At 42.8% G+C, this 14308-nt stretch overlaps 1 protein-coding gene across 1 annotated transcript in view; it reads right to left on the bottom strand.

Annotated features, from left to right (window-relative positions):
• Positions 1–14308, bottom strand: part of LOC110520780 (serine/threonine-protein kinase Nek11-like) — a 92192-nt gene that overhangs the window by 14929 nt on the left and 62955 nt on the right. Inside the window, exon 14 of the mRNA XM_036938564.1 lies at positions 6395–6455. Within this exon, the coding sequence (XP_036794459.1) occupies positions 6395–6455 (61 nt within the window). The remainder of the gene's footprint in view (positions 1–6394; positions 6456–14308) is intronic.

The following is a 14308-nucleotide window of genomic DNA, read 5'->3' as shown; positions in this document are numbered from 1 at the left end:
TAGAGCAGTAAAAATAAATGTTTTGTCATATCCGTGGTATAATATTCACCATTAGAATATCAGAGTACAGCTGAATATACTGGAATTTTTGCTTGTTTTTAGCTGTTTTTTAAAGCTAGTTTTCCTAGTGCTTGGACACACAGGAGTAACTAGTCTGTCTGTTGTTAGTGACAGAACAGACAGTAATCTAGTGCTTGGACACACAGGAGTAACTAGTCTGTCTGTTGTTAGTGACAGAACAGACAGTAATCTAGTGCTTGGACACACAGGAGTAACTAGTCTGTCTGTTGTTAGTGACAGAACAGACCGTAATCTAGTGCTTGGACACACAGGAGTAACTAGTCTGTCTGTTGTTAGTGACAGAACAGACCGTAATCTAGTGCTTGGACACACAGGAGTAACTAGTCTGTCTGTTGTTAGTGACAGAACAGACCGTAATCTAGTGCTTGGACACACAGGAGTAACTAGTCTGTCTGTTGTTAGTGACAGAACAGACAGTAATCTAGTGCTTGGACACACAGGAGTAACTAGTCTGTCTGTTGTTAGTGACAGAACAGACAGTAATCTAGTGCTTGGACACACAGGAGTAACTAGTCTGTCTGTTGTTAGTGACAGAACAGACAGTAATCTAGTGCTTGGACACACAGGAGTAACTAGTCTGTCTGTTGTTAGTGACAGAACAGACAGTAATCTAGTGCTTGGACACACAGGAGTAACTAGTCTGTCTGTTGTTAGTGACAGAACAGACCGTAATCTAGTGCTTGGACACACAGGAGTAACTAGTCTGTCTGTTGTTAGTGACAGAACAGACAGTAATCTAGTGCTTGGACACACAGGAGTAACTAGTCTGTCTGTTGTTAGTGACAGAACAGACAGTAATCTAGTGCTTGGACACACAGGAGTAACTAGTCTGTCTGTTGTTAGTGACAGAACAGACAGTAATCTAGTGCTTGGACACACAGGAGTAACTAGTCTGTCTGTTGTTAGTGACAGAACAGACAGTAATCTAGTGCTTGGACACACAGGAGTAACTAGTCTGTCTGTTGTTAGTGACAGAACAGACAGTAATCTAGTGCTTGGACACACAGGAGTAACTAGTCTGTCTGTTGTTAGTGACAGAACAGACAGTAATCTAGTGCTTGGACACACAGGAGTAACTAGTCTGTCTGTTGTTAGTGACAGAACAGACAGTAATCTAGTGCTTGGACACACAGGAGTAACTAGTCTGTCTGTTGTTAGTGACAGAACAGACAGTAATCTAGTGCTTGGACACACAGGAGTAACTAGTCTGTCTGTTGTTAGTGACAGAACAGACAGTAATCTAGTGCTTGGACACACAGGAGTAACTAGTCTGTCTGTTGTTAGTGACAGAACAGACCGTAATCTAGTGCTTGGACACACAGGAGTAACTAGTCTGTCTGTTGTTAGTGACAGAACAGACAGTAATCTAGTGCTTGGACACACAGGAGTAACTAGTCTGTCTGTTGTTAGTGACAGAACAGACAGTAATCTAGTGCTTGGACACACAGGAGTAACTAGTCTGTCTGTTGTTAGTGACAGAACAGACAGTAATCTAGTGCTTGGACACACAGGAGTAACTAGTCTGTCTGTTGTTAGTGACAGAACAGACCGTAATCTAGTGCTTGGACACACAGGAGTAACTAGTCTGTCTGTTGTTAGTGACAGAACAGACAGTAATCTAGTGCTTGGACACACAGGAGTAACTAGTCTGTCTGTTGTTAGTGACAGAACAGACCGTAATCTAGTGCTTGGACACACAGGAGTAACTAGTCTGTCTGTTGTTAGTGACAGAACAGACAGTAATCTAGTGCTTGGACACACAGGAGTAACTAGTCTGTCTGTTGTTAGTGACAGAACAGACAGTAATCTAGTGCTTGGACACACAGGAGTAACTAGTCTGTCTGTTGTTAGTGACAGAACAGACAGTAATCTAGTGCTTGGACACACAGGAGTAACTAGTCTGTCTGTTGTTAGTGACAGAACAGACAGTAATCTAGTGCTTGGACACACAGGAGTAACTAGTCTGTCTGTTGTTAGTGACAGAACAGACAGTAATCTAGTGCTTGGACACACAGGAGTAACTAGTCTGTCTGTTGTTAGTGACAGAACAGACAGTAATCTAGTGCTTGGACACACAGGAGTAACTAGTCTGTCTGTTGTTAGTGACAGAACAGACAGTAATCTAGTGCTTGGACACACAGGAGTAACTAGTCTGTCTGTTGTTAGTGACAGAACAGACCGTAATCTAGTGCTTGGACACACAGGAGTAACTAGTCTGTCTGTTGTTAGTGAAAGAACAGACAGTAATCTAGTGCTTGGACACACAGGAGTAACTAGTCTGTCTGTTGTTAGTGACAGAACAGACCGTAATCTAGTGCTTGGACACACAGGAGTAACTAGTCTGTCTGTTGTTAGTGACAGAACAGACCTTAATCTAGTGCTTGGACACACAGGAGTAACTAGTCTGTCTGTTGTTAGTGACAGAACAGACCGTAATCTAGTGCTTGGACACACAGGAGTAACTAGTCTGTCTGTTGTTAGTGACAGAACAGACAGTAATCTAGTGCTTGGACACACAGGAGTAACTAGTCTGTCTGTTGTTAGTGACAGAACAGACAGTAATCTAGTGCTTGGACACACAGGAGTAACTAGTCTGTCTGTTGTTAGTGACAGAACAGACAGTAATCTAGTGCTTGGACACACAGGAGTAACTAGTCTGTCTGTTGTTAGTGACAGAACAGACAGTAATCTAGTGCTTGGACACACAGGAGTAACTAGTCTGTCTGTTGTTAGTGACAGAACAGACCGTAATCTAGTGCTTGGACACACAGGAGTAACTAGTCTGTCTGTTGTTAGTGACAGAACAGACAGTAATCTAGTGCTTGGACACACAGGAGTAACTAGTCTGTCTGTTGTTAGTGACAGAACAGACAGTAATCTAGTGCTTGGACACACAGGAGTAACTAGTCTGTCTGTTGTTAGTGACAGAACAGACAGTAATCTAGTGCTTGGACACACAGGAGTAACTAGTCTGTCTGTTGTTAGTGACAGAACAGACCGTAATCTAGTGCTTGGACACACAGGAGTAACTAGTCTGTCTGTTGTTAGTGACAGAACAGACAGTAATCTAGTGCTTGGACACACAGGAGTAACTAGTCTGTCTGTTGTTAGTGACAGAACAGACCGTAATCTAGTGCTTGGACACACAGGAGTAACTAGTCTGTCTGTTGTTAGTGACAGAACAGACAGTAATCTAGTGCTTGGACACACAGGAGTAACTAGTCTGTCTGTTGTTAGTGACAGAACAGACAGTAATCTAGTGCTTGGACACACAGGAGTAACTAGTCTGTCTGTTGTTAGTGACAGAACAGACAGTAATCTAGTGCTTGGACACACAGGAGTAACTAGTCTGTCTGTTGTTAGTGACAGAACAGACAGTAATCTAGTGCTTGGACACACAGGAGTAACTAGTCTGTCTGTTGTTAGTGACAGAACAGACAGTAATCTAGTGCTTGGACACACAGGAGTAACTAGTCTGTCTGTTGTTAGTGACAGAACAGACAGTAATCTAGTGCTTGGACACACAGGAGTAACTAGTCTGTCTGTTGTTAGTGACAGAACAGACAGTAATCTAGTGCTTGGACACACAGGAGTAACTAGTCTGTCTGTTGTTAGTGACAGAACAGACCGTAATCTAGTGCTTGGACACACAGGAGTAACTAGTCTGTCTGTTGTTAGTGAAAGAACAGACAGTAATCTAGTGCTTGGACACACAGGAGTAACTAGTCTGTCTGTTGTTAGTGACAGAACAGACCGTAATCTAGTGCTTGGACACACAGGAGTAACTAGTCTGTCTGTTGTTAGTGACAGAACAGACCTTAATCTAGTGCTTGGACACACAGGAGTAACTAGTCTGTCTGTTGTTAGTGACAGAACAGACCGTAATCTAGTGCTTGGACACACAGGAGTAACTAGTCTGTCTGTTGTTAGTGACAGAACAGACAGTAATCTAGTGCTTGGACACACAGGAGTAACTAGTCTGTCTGTTGTTAGTGACAGAACAGACCGTAATCTAGTGCTTGGACACACAGGAGTAACTAGTCTGTCTGTTGTTAGTGACAGAACAGACAGTAATCTAGTGCTTGGACACACAGGAGTAACTAGTCTGTCTGTTGTTAGTGACAGAACAGACAGTAATCTAGTGCTTGGACACACAGGAGTAACTAGTCTGTCTGTTGTTAGTGACAGAACAGACAGTAATCTAGTGCTTGGACACACAGGAGTAACTAGTCTGTCTGTTGTTAGTGACAGAACAGACAGTAATCTAGTGCTTGGACACACAGGAGTAACTAGTCTGTCTGTTGTTAGTGACAGAACAGACAGTAATCTAGTGCTTGGACACACAGGAGTAACTAGTCTGTCTGTTGTTAGTGACAGAACAGACCGTAATCTAGTGCTTGGACACACAGGAGTAACTAGTCTGTCTGTTGTTAGTGACAGAACAGACAGTAATCTAGTGCTTGGACACACAGGAGTAACTAGTCTGTCTGTTGTTAGTGACAGAACAGACCGTAATCTAGTGCTTGGACACACAGGAGTAACTAGTCTGTCTGTTGTTAGTGACAGAACAGACAGTAATCTAGTGCTTGGACACACAGGAGTAACTAGTCTGTCTGTTGTTAGTGACAGAACAGACAGTAATCTAGTGCTTGGACACACAGGAGTAACTAGTCTGTCTGTTGTTAGTGACAGAACAGACAGTAATCTAGTGCTTGGACACACAGGAGTAACTAGTCTGTCTGTTGTTAGTGACAGAACAGACAGTAATCTAGTGCTTGGACACACAGGAGTAACTAGTCTGTCTGTTGTTAGTGACAGAACAGACCGTAATCTAGTGCTTGGACACACAGGAGTAACTAGTCTGTCTGTTGTTAGTGACAGAACAGACAGTAATCTAGTGCTTGGACACACAGGAGTAACTAGTCTGTCTGTTGTTAGTGACAGAACAGACAGTAATCTAGTGCTTGGACACACAGGAGTAACTAGTCTGTCTGTTGTTAGTGACAGAATAGACAGTAATCTAGTGCTTGGACACACAGGAGTAACTAGTCTGTCTGTTGTTAGTGACAGAACAGACAGTAATCTAGTGCTTGGACACACAGGAGTAACTAGTCTGTCTGTTGTTAGTGACAGAACAGACAGTAATCTAGTGCTTGGACACACAGGAGTAACTAGTCTGTCTGTTGTTAGTGACAGAACAGACAGTAATCTAGTGCTTGGACACACAGGAGTAACAAGTCTGTCTGTTGTTAGTGACAGAACAGACAGTAATCTAGTGCTTGGACACACAGGAGTAACTAGTCTGTCTGTTGTTAGTGACAGAACAGACAGTAATCTAGTGCTTGGACACACAGGAGTAACTAGTCTGTCTGTTGTTAGTGACAGAACAGACCGTAATCTAGTGCTTGGACACACAGGAGTAACTAGTCTGTCTGTTGTTAGTGACAGAACAGACAGTAATCTAGTGCTTGGACACACAGGAGTAACTAGTCTGTCTGTTGTTAGTGACAGAACAGACCGTAATCTAGTGCTTGGACACACAGGAGTAACTTGTCTGTCTGTTGTTAGTGACAGAACAGACAGTAATCTAGTGCTTGGACACACAGGAGTAATTTGAGCAATTTCTTCAAATATCAAATGGAGAACTTGAAAATAGAGGCAAAATAAGTGCTTTTTTTTTTACTTGTTTAGAAAGAAGGGAGCTTGACAGGAAATGCATTGAATGGTGTTGTGGTGAGCATGCTGGGCGGTGAGAGAGGAGGATTTACACCTACCTATAGAACACACACAGCATCAACGTGTTCAACAGGTCAGGAGGAAGAACCCTAATAAGGTATAGAGAGGATGTAATGCAGGGGAAACATCCCAGCCCTATCCAGACATCCATACGAAGGTAAGCACATCTGATATAGCTACTCTAGCACCGGGAAACATCCCAGCCCTATCCAGACATCCATACGAAGGTAAGCACATCTGATATAGCTACTCTAGCACCGGGAAACATCCCAGCCCTATCCAGACATCCATACGAAGGTAAGCACATCTGATATAGCTACTCTAGCACCGGTAAACAGCAGCACAGTGAAAGACCTGATCAATGCTCCAACCAGACATGCTCTCAGCCCACCGCAGGCCTTCCAGTACAGTTAATGTAGGAGTGTGTTCACGGTGTGGAAACACATCAATATCCTTAACATCGGTAGGCTGCAGCTACATCAATTACCACTGCAGAGCACTTGTAACCTGGTTTCTCACTACTCTGCTACCATTAGGACAAGTCCATCGACCCCCTGCGTGGTGTGTTCTAACTCACCGCTGAGCTCTCCTTCCAGAACCTGCTCCATGTGTCTCATCATGGCCTCCAGGTCGCTGTCCTGAGGAACAACAAAGGTCAGAGTTCACACTCAGTTATCGTTTATTATATTTACAGCTGTTTAACTTGGCATTTTGATGTAGATGACAGGGTCAAACGGTCAATACATGTGCTGGAGTATCCTGAGTATGTTTCACCGGTATAAAACAAACCTAGAGAATCATTTGAGCAGGTGTCCAAGCAGTCCAACTACACACAGAGAGGTAGTGGATCTCAGGAGATGGAGGTCAGTGAGCTGAGCTGTACAACAACAACAAGCACACAGCAGCTCTCTCAGGGATTCCCCGACCCTGTCAGATATGTCAGGTAGGGGTTCCGATCCCTTCCCCCTACAGACAGCAACAGCCAATCACACTGTCTGTATAGACCCCACATCCCAGCATCCCCCTCTCTCCGTGGCCCCCAGGGCACCACACCACCACAGCACCTCTGCTGAGGAGAAATGAAGCATCAGCCATGAGACATCTTTCAGCTGTCAGATTGTCAGAAGGAGCTCCTCTCCGTGGCGTCACATGACAATTTCTCCATTGATGAGGCTCCAAGGGGCCAGGAAACAGCAGCTGCTGCATAGCCTCAGTGTGTGTTAGACCCTGGCTGGACTCTCCTGGGTACAGCATTGTGATGTGTACCACATCCATGTGACAAAGGAGGGGAAAGAGGGAGTCACCCCCGTTGCCCTGCGTTACTGTCATCCAACAGGACGGCGTGGAGAGACAAATGTCGCAGCACAAGCTACAAGAAGCTGGAGAAGATGAGTGAGTGTTTGGATGAAGCCACACTGGCACCATCTCAAAGGTGAGGTGAAGCGTGCAGTGCCCTACTATACAACTAATGAATCTGTGGGAAATGTGTCTTCATCTAGGAGGACAAACCTGTACAAGCAGGGAGTGCATGGTTAAGAGAGAACTAGTCTAAACCGTTTCTCCTCCACTGGATTCCCTCTGACACCACCACAGCTGAAAGGCTACATCCAACTACCTGCCATGTGTGGTAGCAGAATCATAATTAGTTAGGTAACATTGATAAATAAGATGTTTTATTTACATAATAATGCTTATGTGAGATATTTGTCATTAGGATGTCTTCTTTTTGGATGATACTGTTGGCAGTTTGCAGTTATCCCTTCTCTGCTAGGGCTCAGTTACTTGGGGCCCAGAGAGGGGAGAGGTCAGGTTGGTCTTATCTGTGAATGTGTCTGTAACTATTCCTAAACCATGTGAAGGAATGGCGTGATTAAAGGGGACCAGTTAGTTGGCTCCACAATGTCTGTGTGCCAGTCACTCCTCTTCGTGAGTTTGTCCAGGAGGGGTTGTATTTTTGATGTATCTAGAATTGACAATTGATATATGCCATTGGATGAGGTAATGTTTTGGTACTATGTTGTACCAAGAACGAGAAGTAGAACCTCGTTTTAGGAGAGCAAACTGAACGATAATTTATAGCTAATGCTGTCTGGCTATGGGATACTCCTCTCTCAAGTAAAGTCTTCCTTTGTAATGTTCATAAGATCTGTTATTCGTCATGTGAGTTGAGAGGGGTGTGTCTTAGCTATAAATGATACTAAGAATTGTTTTGTAAGCACTCTCAGAGAATTCATTTATAGACACTGAATTGATCTGAGAGTCACAGGGCTATGGTGAAGCTCATATAATTAAATATGGACTTTATGATAACTCTGACTTGTGTGTGGTTTGCTCTCTCATGATTTGTTAATACAGGAAATGACCACGACACATACTTATCTCTGGCAACACACTAATTTACCAACTCCCAAAACTGAATTCTTCTTTTTTAGTTGCTCGCTTTGTTCTTTTCTACCTTTCTCCTTTCTCCTGTCCTTTCTCCCAACAGTGACAAATAGTTTTAATCTAGCTTGGCCTTCCTTCTCTCATGGTGCAGTGGGAAGAGATTGGGTTGCAGCCTTGAGATATCCCCTCATCTGTGTGTGTTGGGGGAAAGAGGGAATATATTTTTTCTCTGCAGGGGGGGGGGGGGGGGGGGTAGAATGCTGAATGAAAATCATTGCGTAACTAAATGAAGAATAAACTAGCTTCTCTCGGTTTGATGAAGTCAAGATAAGTATTATGTAATCAGATGGGATGATAAATAACTAGCAAGAAGTTAGTCTACTGGCGCGAGTTAACAGTACTTGCCATCTCTCTGTCTCTCTCTGTGTCTCTGTCTCTCTCTGTGTCTCTGTGTGTCTCTCTCTGTGTCTCTCTGTCTCTCTTTATTTCTGTGCCAGCTCCCATGCGAGTTAACAGTACTTGCCATCTCTCTGTCTCTCTCTGTGTCTCTGTCTCTCTCTGTGTCTCTGTCTCTCTCTGTCTCTCTCTCTCTCTGTGTCTCTGTCTCTCTCTGTGTCTCTCTCTCTCTGTGTCTCTGTCTCTCTCTGTGTCTCTGTGTGTCTCTGTCTCTCTCTGTGTCTCTGTGTGTCTCTCTCTGTGTCTCTCTGTCTCTCTGCATTTCTGTGCCAGCTCCCATGCGAGTTAACAGTACTTGCCATCTCTCTGTCTCTCTCTGTGTCTCTGTCTCTCTCTGTGTCTCTCCCTCTCTGTGTCTCTGTGTGTCTCTCTCTGTGTCTCTCTGTCTCTCTGTATTTCTGTGCCAGCTCCCATGTCACTCACATTGCACACACAAACACACCCACACAGCCTCTCCCCTGCTCCCTAGCACCATGCTCCCTTCCTTTGCTCTGGTTAATAAAGTACCCCCCCAAAAAAATGTTTTTCTACTACTTCCCTCACTCGGATCGGACCGAACCTGGTGTGGACCGGGTGAATGTTTTAAAAATGAATTGTGTCCAGCTGGGAAAGCCCCAGGTCCATTTCAAAACAGGACCTCTAAATCCCATCAGCATTTATTCTCATCATTCAGATTATACTAATTCAAATCATGAAGTGTTTAATGTGATGTGATTTTGATTTAATTTGCATTGATGTCAGAGTGATTAGAGGGACAATAGAGCGCTGAGTACCAGACCATTCATTAGCAACCTGACAGCCGTTAGTGAGTTGGGTACCAGCAATGCATCAGCACCATTCATGTAGGCTTACAGGGAGCAGAATAGGAGGGGAATACCATGACTCAGTGGCAGTAGTGGTGCATGGGTAAAATCACTGGGGAAGCCCTCACCCTCAAAAAGATCCATATTACAACCTATGTGTTGTGATAATTGCGTTGTTTGCTCTATAACCTGCTAGTTCACATGCCTTGCCACAGTGATACACAGGCCTAAAGGCCGAGACCACAAGAAGACACAGTGGCAGAATAGATTCAACCACACCTTTGTTTTATCACAAATCTGAAGAGCAACCTCTGTCTAGTGAAGTCCACAAAGCATATTGCAGGTACAGTAACAGACAGTTAGTTACATGACCTACAGCATGGTCAAGCAAGTTAATGTTCCCAACATTTTTGGACCACTAAACAACTATTGCTTTAGAACCACAGAGTTACCGCAAGTCACAAAGAAAACAGGAGCCTCCACTGTTCCAGCACCATTTCAACATCATCAAATCACCTCTGCTCAGTCTAATACAGTGACAACTAAAAGATACCAAAAACTATTTAGTCCAATCAATGTAAGCTAAATATGATGTGGCTGTCCATGGTTCTGATTTGTGTGTGTGTGTGTTCATGCAAGTAGAAAAACATCTTTCATGTGGATGAAACGGTCTATCACTCTGTCGTACAGTACACACTTTTATTATTTGTTGTCCTAGGCTACCTGGCTAAAATGCTTGCTCACTAGCCTAACTTCTATTCATGGTCAAAGTTAGAACTACTTCAATCTTCTTAGGGCCAGGTGTCCCGCTAGCGGGACAAATCGCTGTGGAACTGGAGAGCACGCAATTCAAATAAATAGTCAGAAATATTATGGATTTTATGTACATATAAGTGTCTTATATTGTCAGAAAGCTTAAATTCTTGTTAATCTAACTGCACTGTACGATTTACAGTAGCTATTACAGTGAAAATATGCCATGCGATTGTTTGAGATTGCACAGGTTCATACATTCACATATAACGATTAAATATTCACTTACTTTTTCATCCAAAGGGTCCCAGCTATAACATGTAGTGTCGTGTTGTTAGATAAAATCCTTCTTTATATCCCTAAAAGTCCTTTTAGTTGGCGCCATCGATTTGAGTAATCCACTCGTTCAACTTGCAGAGAAAGGAATCCGAAAATCTACCCCTAAACTTTGTTTCAACAAGTCAAAATACATTTCTATTTACTCCTCAGATACCCTAAAATGTAATCAAACTATAATATTTATTTCGGAAAGAAGTATGTTCAATAGGAAACTGATTTTAGCAGGTGCGTAATGTCTTCATGGCACGCGCAAACATGAATTTCCAAGACTGTCCCTCTACTAAAACTGATATTTCTTATTCGTTTTTGAAGTTACACGCCTGAAACCTTGAACATAGACTGCTGACACCCTGTGGAAGCCATAGGAATTGCATCCAGGGAGCTAATTTTCAATATGACCTTTCTCTTGCATTTCTAAGAGGATGTTCTCTCTCTCAAAAAAAGTCAGCTTGGTTTTTCTTCTACCATATCTATTGTGTTATATTCTCCTAAATTATTTTAACATTTCTACAAACTTCAAAGTGTTTTCTTTCCAATTATATGCATATCCTGGCTTCAGGGCCTGAACTACAGGCAGTTTACTTTGGGCACGTCATTCAGACCGGAAGTGGAGAAAAAAGGGGCCTAGCCCTAAGAAGTTCATTGGCCTTCTACATCTAGGTACATATTGAACAGTGTCTTCTAAATTAAAGAGGTAAACGCAAAGCAAGAACATGTTGGCTACATGAAGTTGCTAAGAAAAAAACATTCAATGTAGCCAAAGATAATAGGTCCCCTAGGAGTCACATTACTTCCTACCCTGTCACAATAACTCCTCCCTTGCATTTTCATTCGCTGTCATGTCAAACAGCACTGTGCCCACTATTATATTGGAACTATATAATTTGGATAGATATTCTATTTCCATGATTCCAACAGTTAACCCAAGTGTTTTGCTCTAAATCACAAGTCAAATTGCAACATTTGGTTAAAAATAAGGCCCAGATTGCTTGCCAATATCGTGCAGCCCTACGTGACAGTATGGAAATGATCTCAAATGCAGAAATTGATGACAATGATGACTTTTTGTGGGCTGAAGTTGAATAGAACAATATAAAACAATCAGAATGGAGAAAGACCCATTGAAATCACTTATAATGTATGTGTTGCCACCCTAGAGTCACACACTACTCATAAAGCTCATTTAGAACTTGTATTATTAAAAAACATATAATACCGTCAATGTTTTTTAAATAACGTGATATATCATTTTGGTCATATCGCACAGCCCTATCTCAGTCCATGACTAATTTAGGAAAGGGCCAATATTAGCTTGCTGGCTAGCTAGCCACCGGAGGACAACAACACAACGAGATGCAACAATTCAAGATTTTCTGTCAATGATTTATGCTCTCAATGCTACGGGCGGCATCAATGTCTGGCTTCCCTTGTCTTCAATGCTACGGGCGGCATCAATGTCTGGCTTCCCTTGTCTTCAATGCTACGGGCGGCATCAATGTCTGGCTTCCCTTGTCTTCAATGCTACGGGTGGCATCAATGTCTGGCTTCCCTTGTCTTCAATGCTACGGGCGGCATCAATGTCTGGCTTCCCTTGTCTTCAATGCTACGGGCGGCATCAATGTCTGGCTTCCCTTGTCTTCAATGCTACGGGCGGCATCAATGTCTGGCTTCCCTTGTCTTCAATGCTACGGGCGGCATCAATGTCATACTTATTTGGACCAGACAGCATCAGAAAGATGGCCTACACGTAGAGAGACAGAGGGACACTGTTTCGCTCGCTCAGATGCTTTCTCCTGTGAGATACATTCAGCCTCTTGCGAATTGACGGAAAATTCTGAAACAGGTGAAAGATAAAATAATTGATGTTTTTTCATTTTGTTCTTGGTAATTTGTTTGGCCTTTTGGCATCCATGAATGCACACCACTGCTCAACGGTCACATGGAATTTGACTGGGGGCATGACAAGAACCCTAGATGGTCTTGCCATAATAAAAGTTATGGTATTAAATGTATAAGATATTAAGGTTAAAATACTGATACTGACAAATGTACAGATGTAGGATCTTCATTTGATCACTCTTATGTTGATGAGAATTTTCCTGCAAAATGCCAACTAGTAGTGTATTTGAGTTTTAAAAAGGCTTCTAAAGTGTGTAATTTCTACTTAGAAATGTCAGACTTGATATACTCGGACGAAAAATGTATCAGCACCTACAAAAATGTCCATTAATTAAAATCCACATAATTATTCTGATTTCCTTTTGCTGCAGGATTATTCTCCTGCTGTAGCACACTGGCTCAAATTAAGATCCTACATCTGTACAGTATATCCTGTGTCAGGGATTTGTTATCAGAGGTGTTCTATTACTAAATGAGCTTGCAGTCTGGCTAGAGAAGCCTCAAGTCTCATAAGGTTTTGTATTGTGTTGTGTTGTATTGTATTGTGTTGTGTTGTATTGTGTTGCATTGTATTGTGTTGCATTGCATTGCATTGTATTGTGTTGTGTTGCATTGTATTGTATTGTGTTGCATTGTATTGTATTGTATTGTCTAATAAGCCTGCAATTAGTAGGGATTAGATTGATCTGAACAATGTGGGATCATCACATTTCCATAATGCTGCATACGGGAGTTTGGATCCACAGCACAGCACATTAACACTCATTAACTACACAGTGAGGCTCGTAGCCTTGGGCAAGGTCTGGTGCTATCATTGTAGATGTAGGTCTTAATTTGATCACTCTTTTGTTACTGAGAATGCAAACTTGTAGTGTGTTTAAGGTTTAAAAAGGCTTCTAAAGTTTGTAATTTCCACTTTAAAATGTATCAACCCCTACAAAAAATGTCCATTCATAATAATCCACATAATAATTAACATTTCCTGTTTCTGAGGGATTATTTTCCTACTGTAGCAAACTGGCTCAATTTAAGATCCTACTGTACATCTGTAAATGAATCTAATATCAACCTATAAAGACCAAATATGTAAACCACTTCTGTTGTATTTATGACCAGGACAAGCAGAGGGAATAACCACCAACCATCATTTATCATGCTAATCCAATGGTGTGTGTGTGTGTGTGTGTGTGTGTGTGTGTGTGTGTGTGTGTGTGTGTGTGTGTGTGTGTGTGTGTGTGTGTGTGTGTGTGTGTGTGTGTGTGTGTGTGTGCGAGTGTGTGCGAGTGTGTGTGTGTGTGTGTGTGTGTGTGTGTGTGTGTGTGTGTGTGTGTGTGTGTGTGTGTGTGTGTGTGTGTGTGTGTGTGTGTGTGTGTGTGTGTGTGTGTGTGTGTGAAATGAAAGTCCTCACACACCAGGACTACAAAGCCGGGAATCCCTGGGTAAAACCATAGAGTCTCATCCTGCCAAGGCGCCTCTTGGCATCCGGCCACAGAGGAAAATTACTCTCTGAATTCACATTGTTCTCGTTTGGATTTCTCCAATGATGATTAGTGGTTGGCTTTTGTGCAACTCTGGATAGGAAAAACCTGAGAGCCAGCAGAGCCAAACTGATTCAAATATTATCTCACTGATAAAGAGGCAAACACTAAAGTGTGCCAGTGAACAATGCTCCAAAATGCCCCGAGCCCTCTGAGCCAGCCCTCACAACAGACACATTTATCCCCCTGAGCCAGCCCTCACAACAGACACATTTATCCCCCTGAGCCAGCCCTCACAACAGACACATTTATCCCCCTGAGCCAGCCCTCACAACAGACACATTTATCCCCCTGAGCCAGCCCTCACAACAGACACAT

This window comes from Oncorhynchus mykiss, chromosome 2 (assembly GCF_013265735.2).
Source record: "Oncorhynchus mykiss isolate Arlee chromosome 2, USDA_OmykA_1.1, whole genome shotgun sequence".
Lineage (NCBI taxonomy): Eukaryota > Metazoa > Chordata > Actinopteri > Salmoniformes > Salmonidae > Oncorhynchus > Oncorhynchus mykiss.
This window is presented reverse-complemented; position numbering and strand designations above follow the sequence as displayed.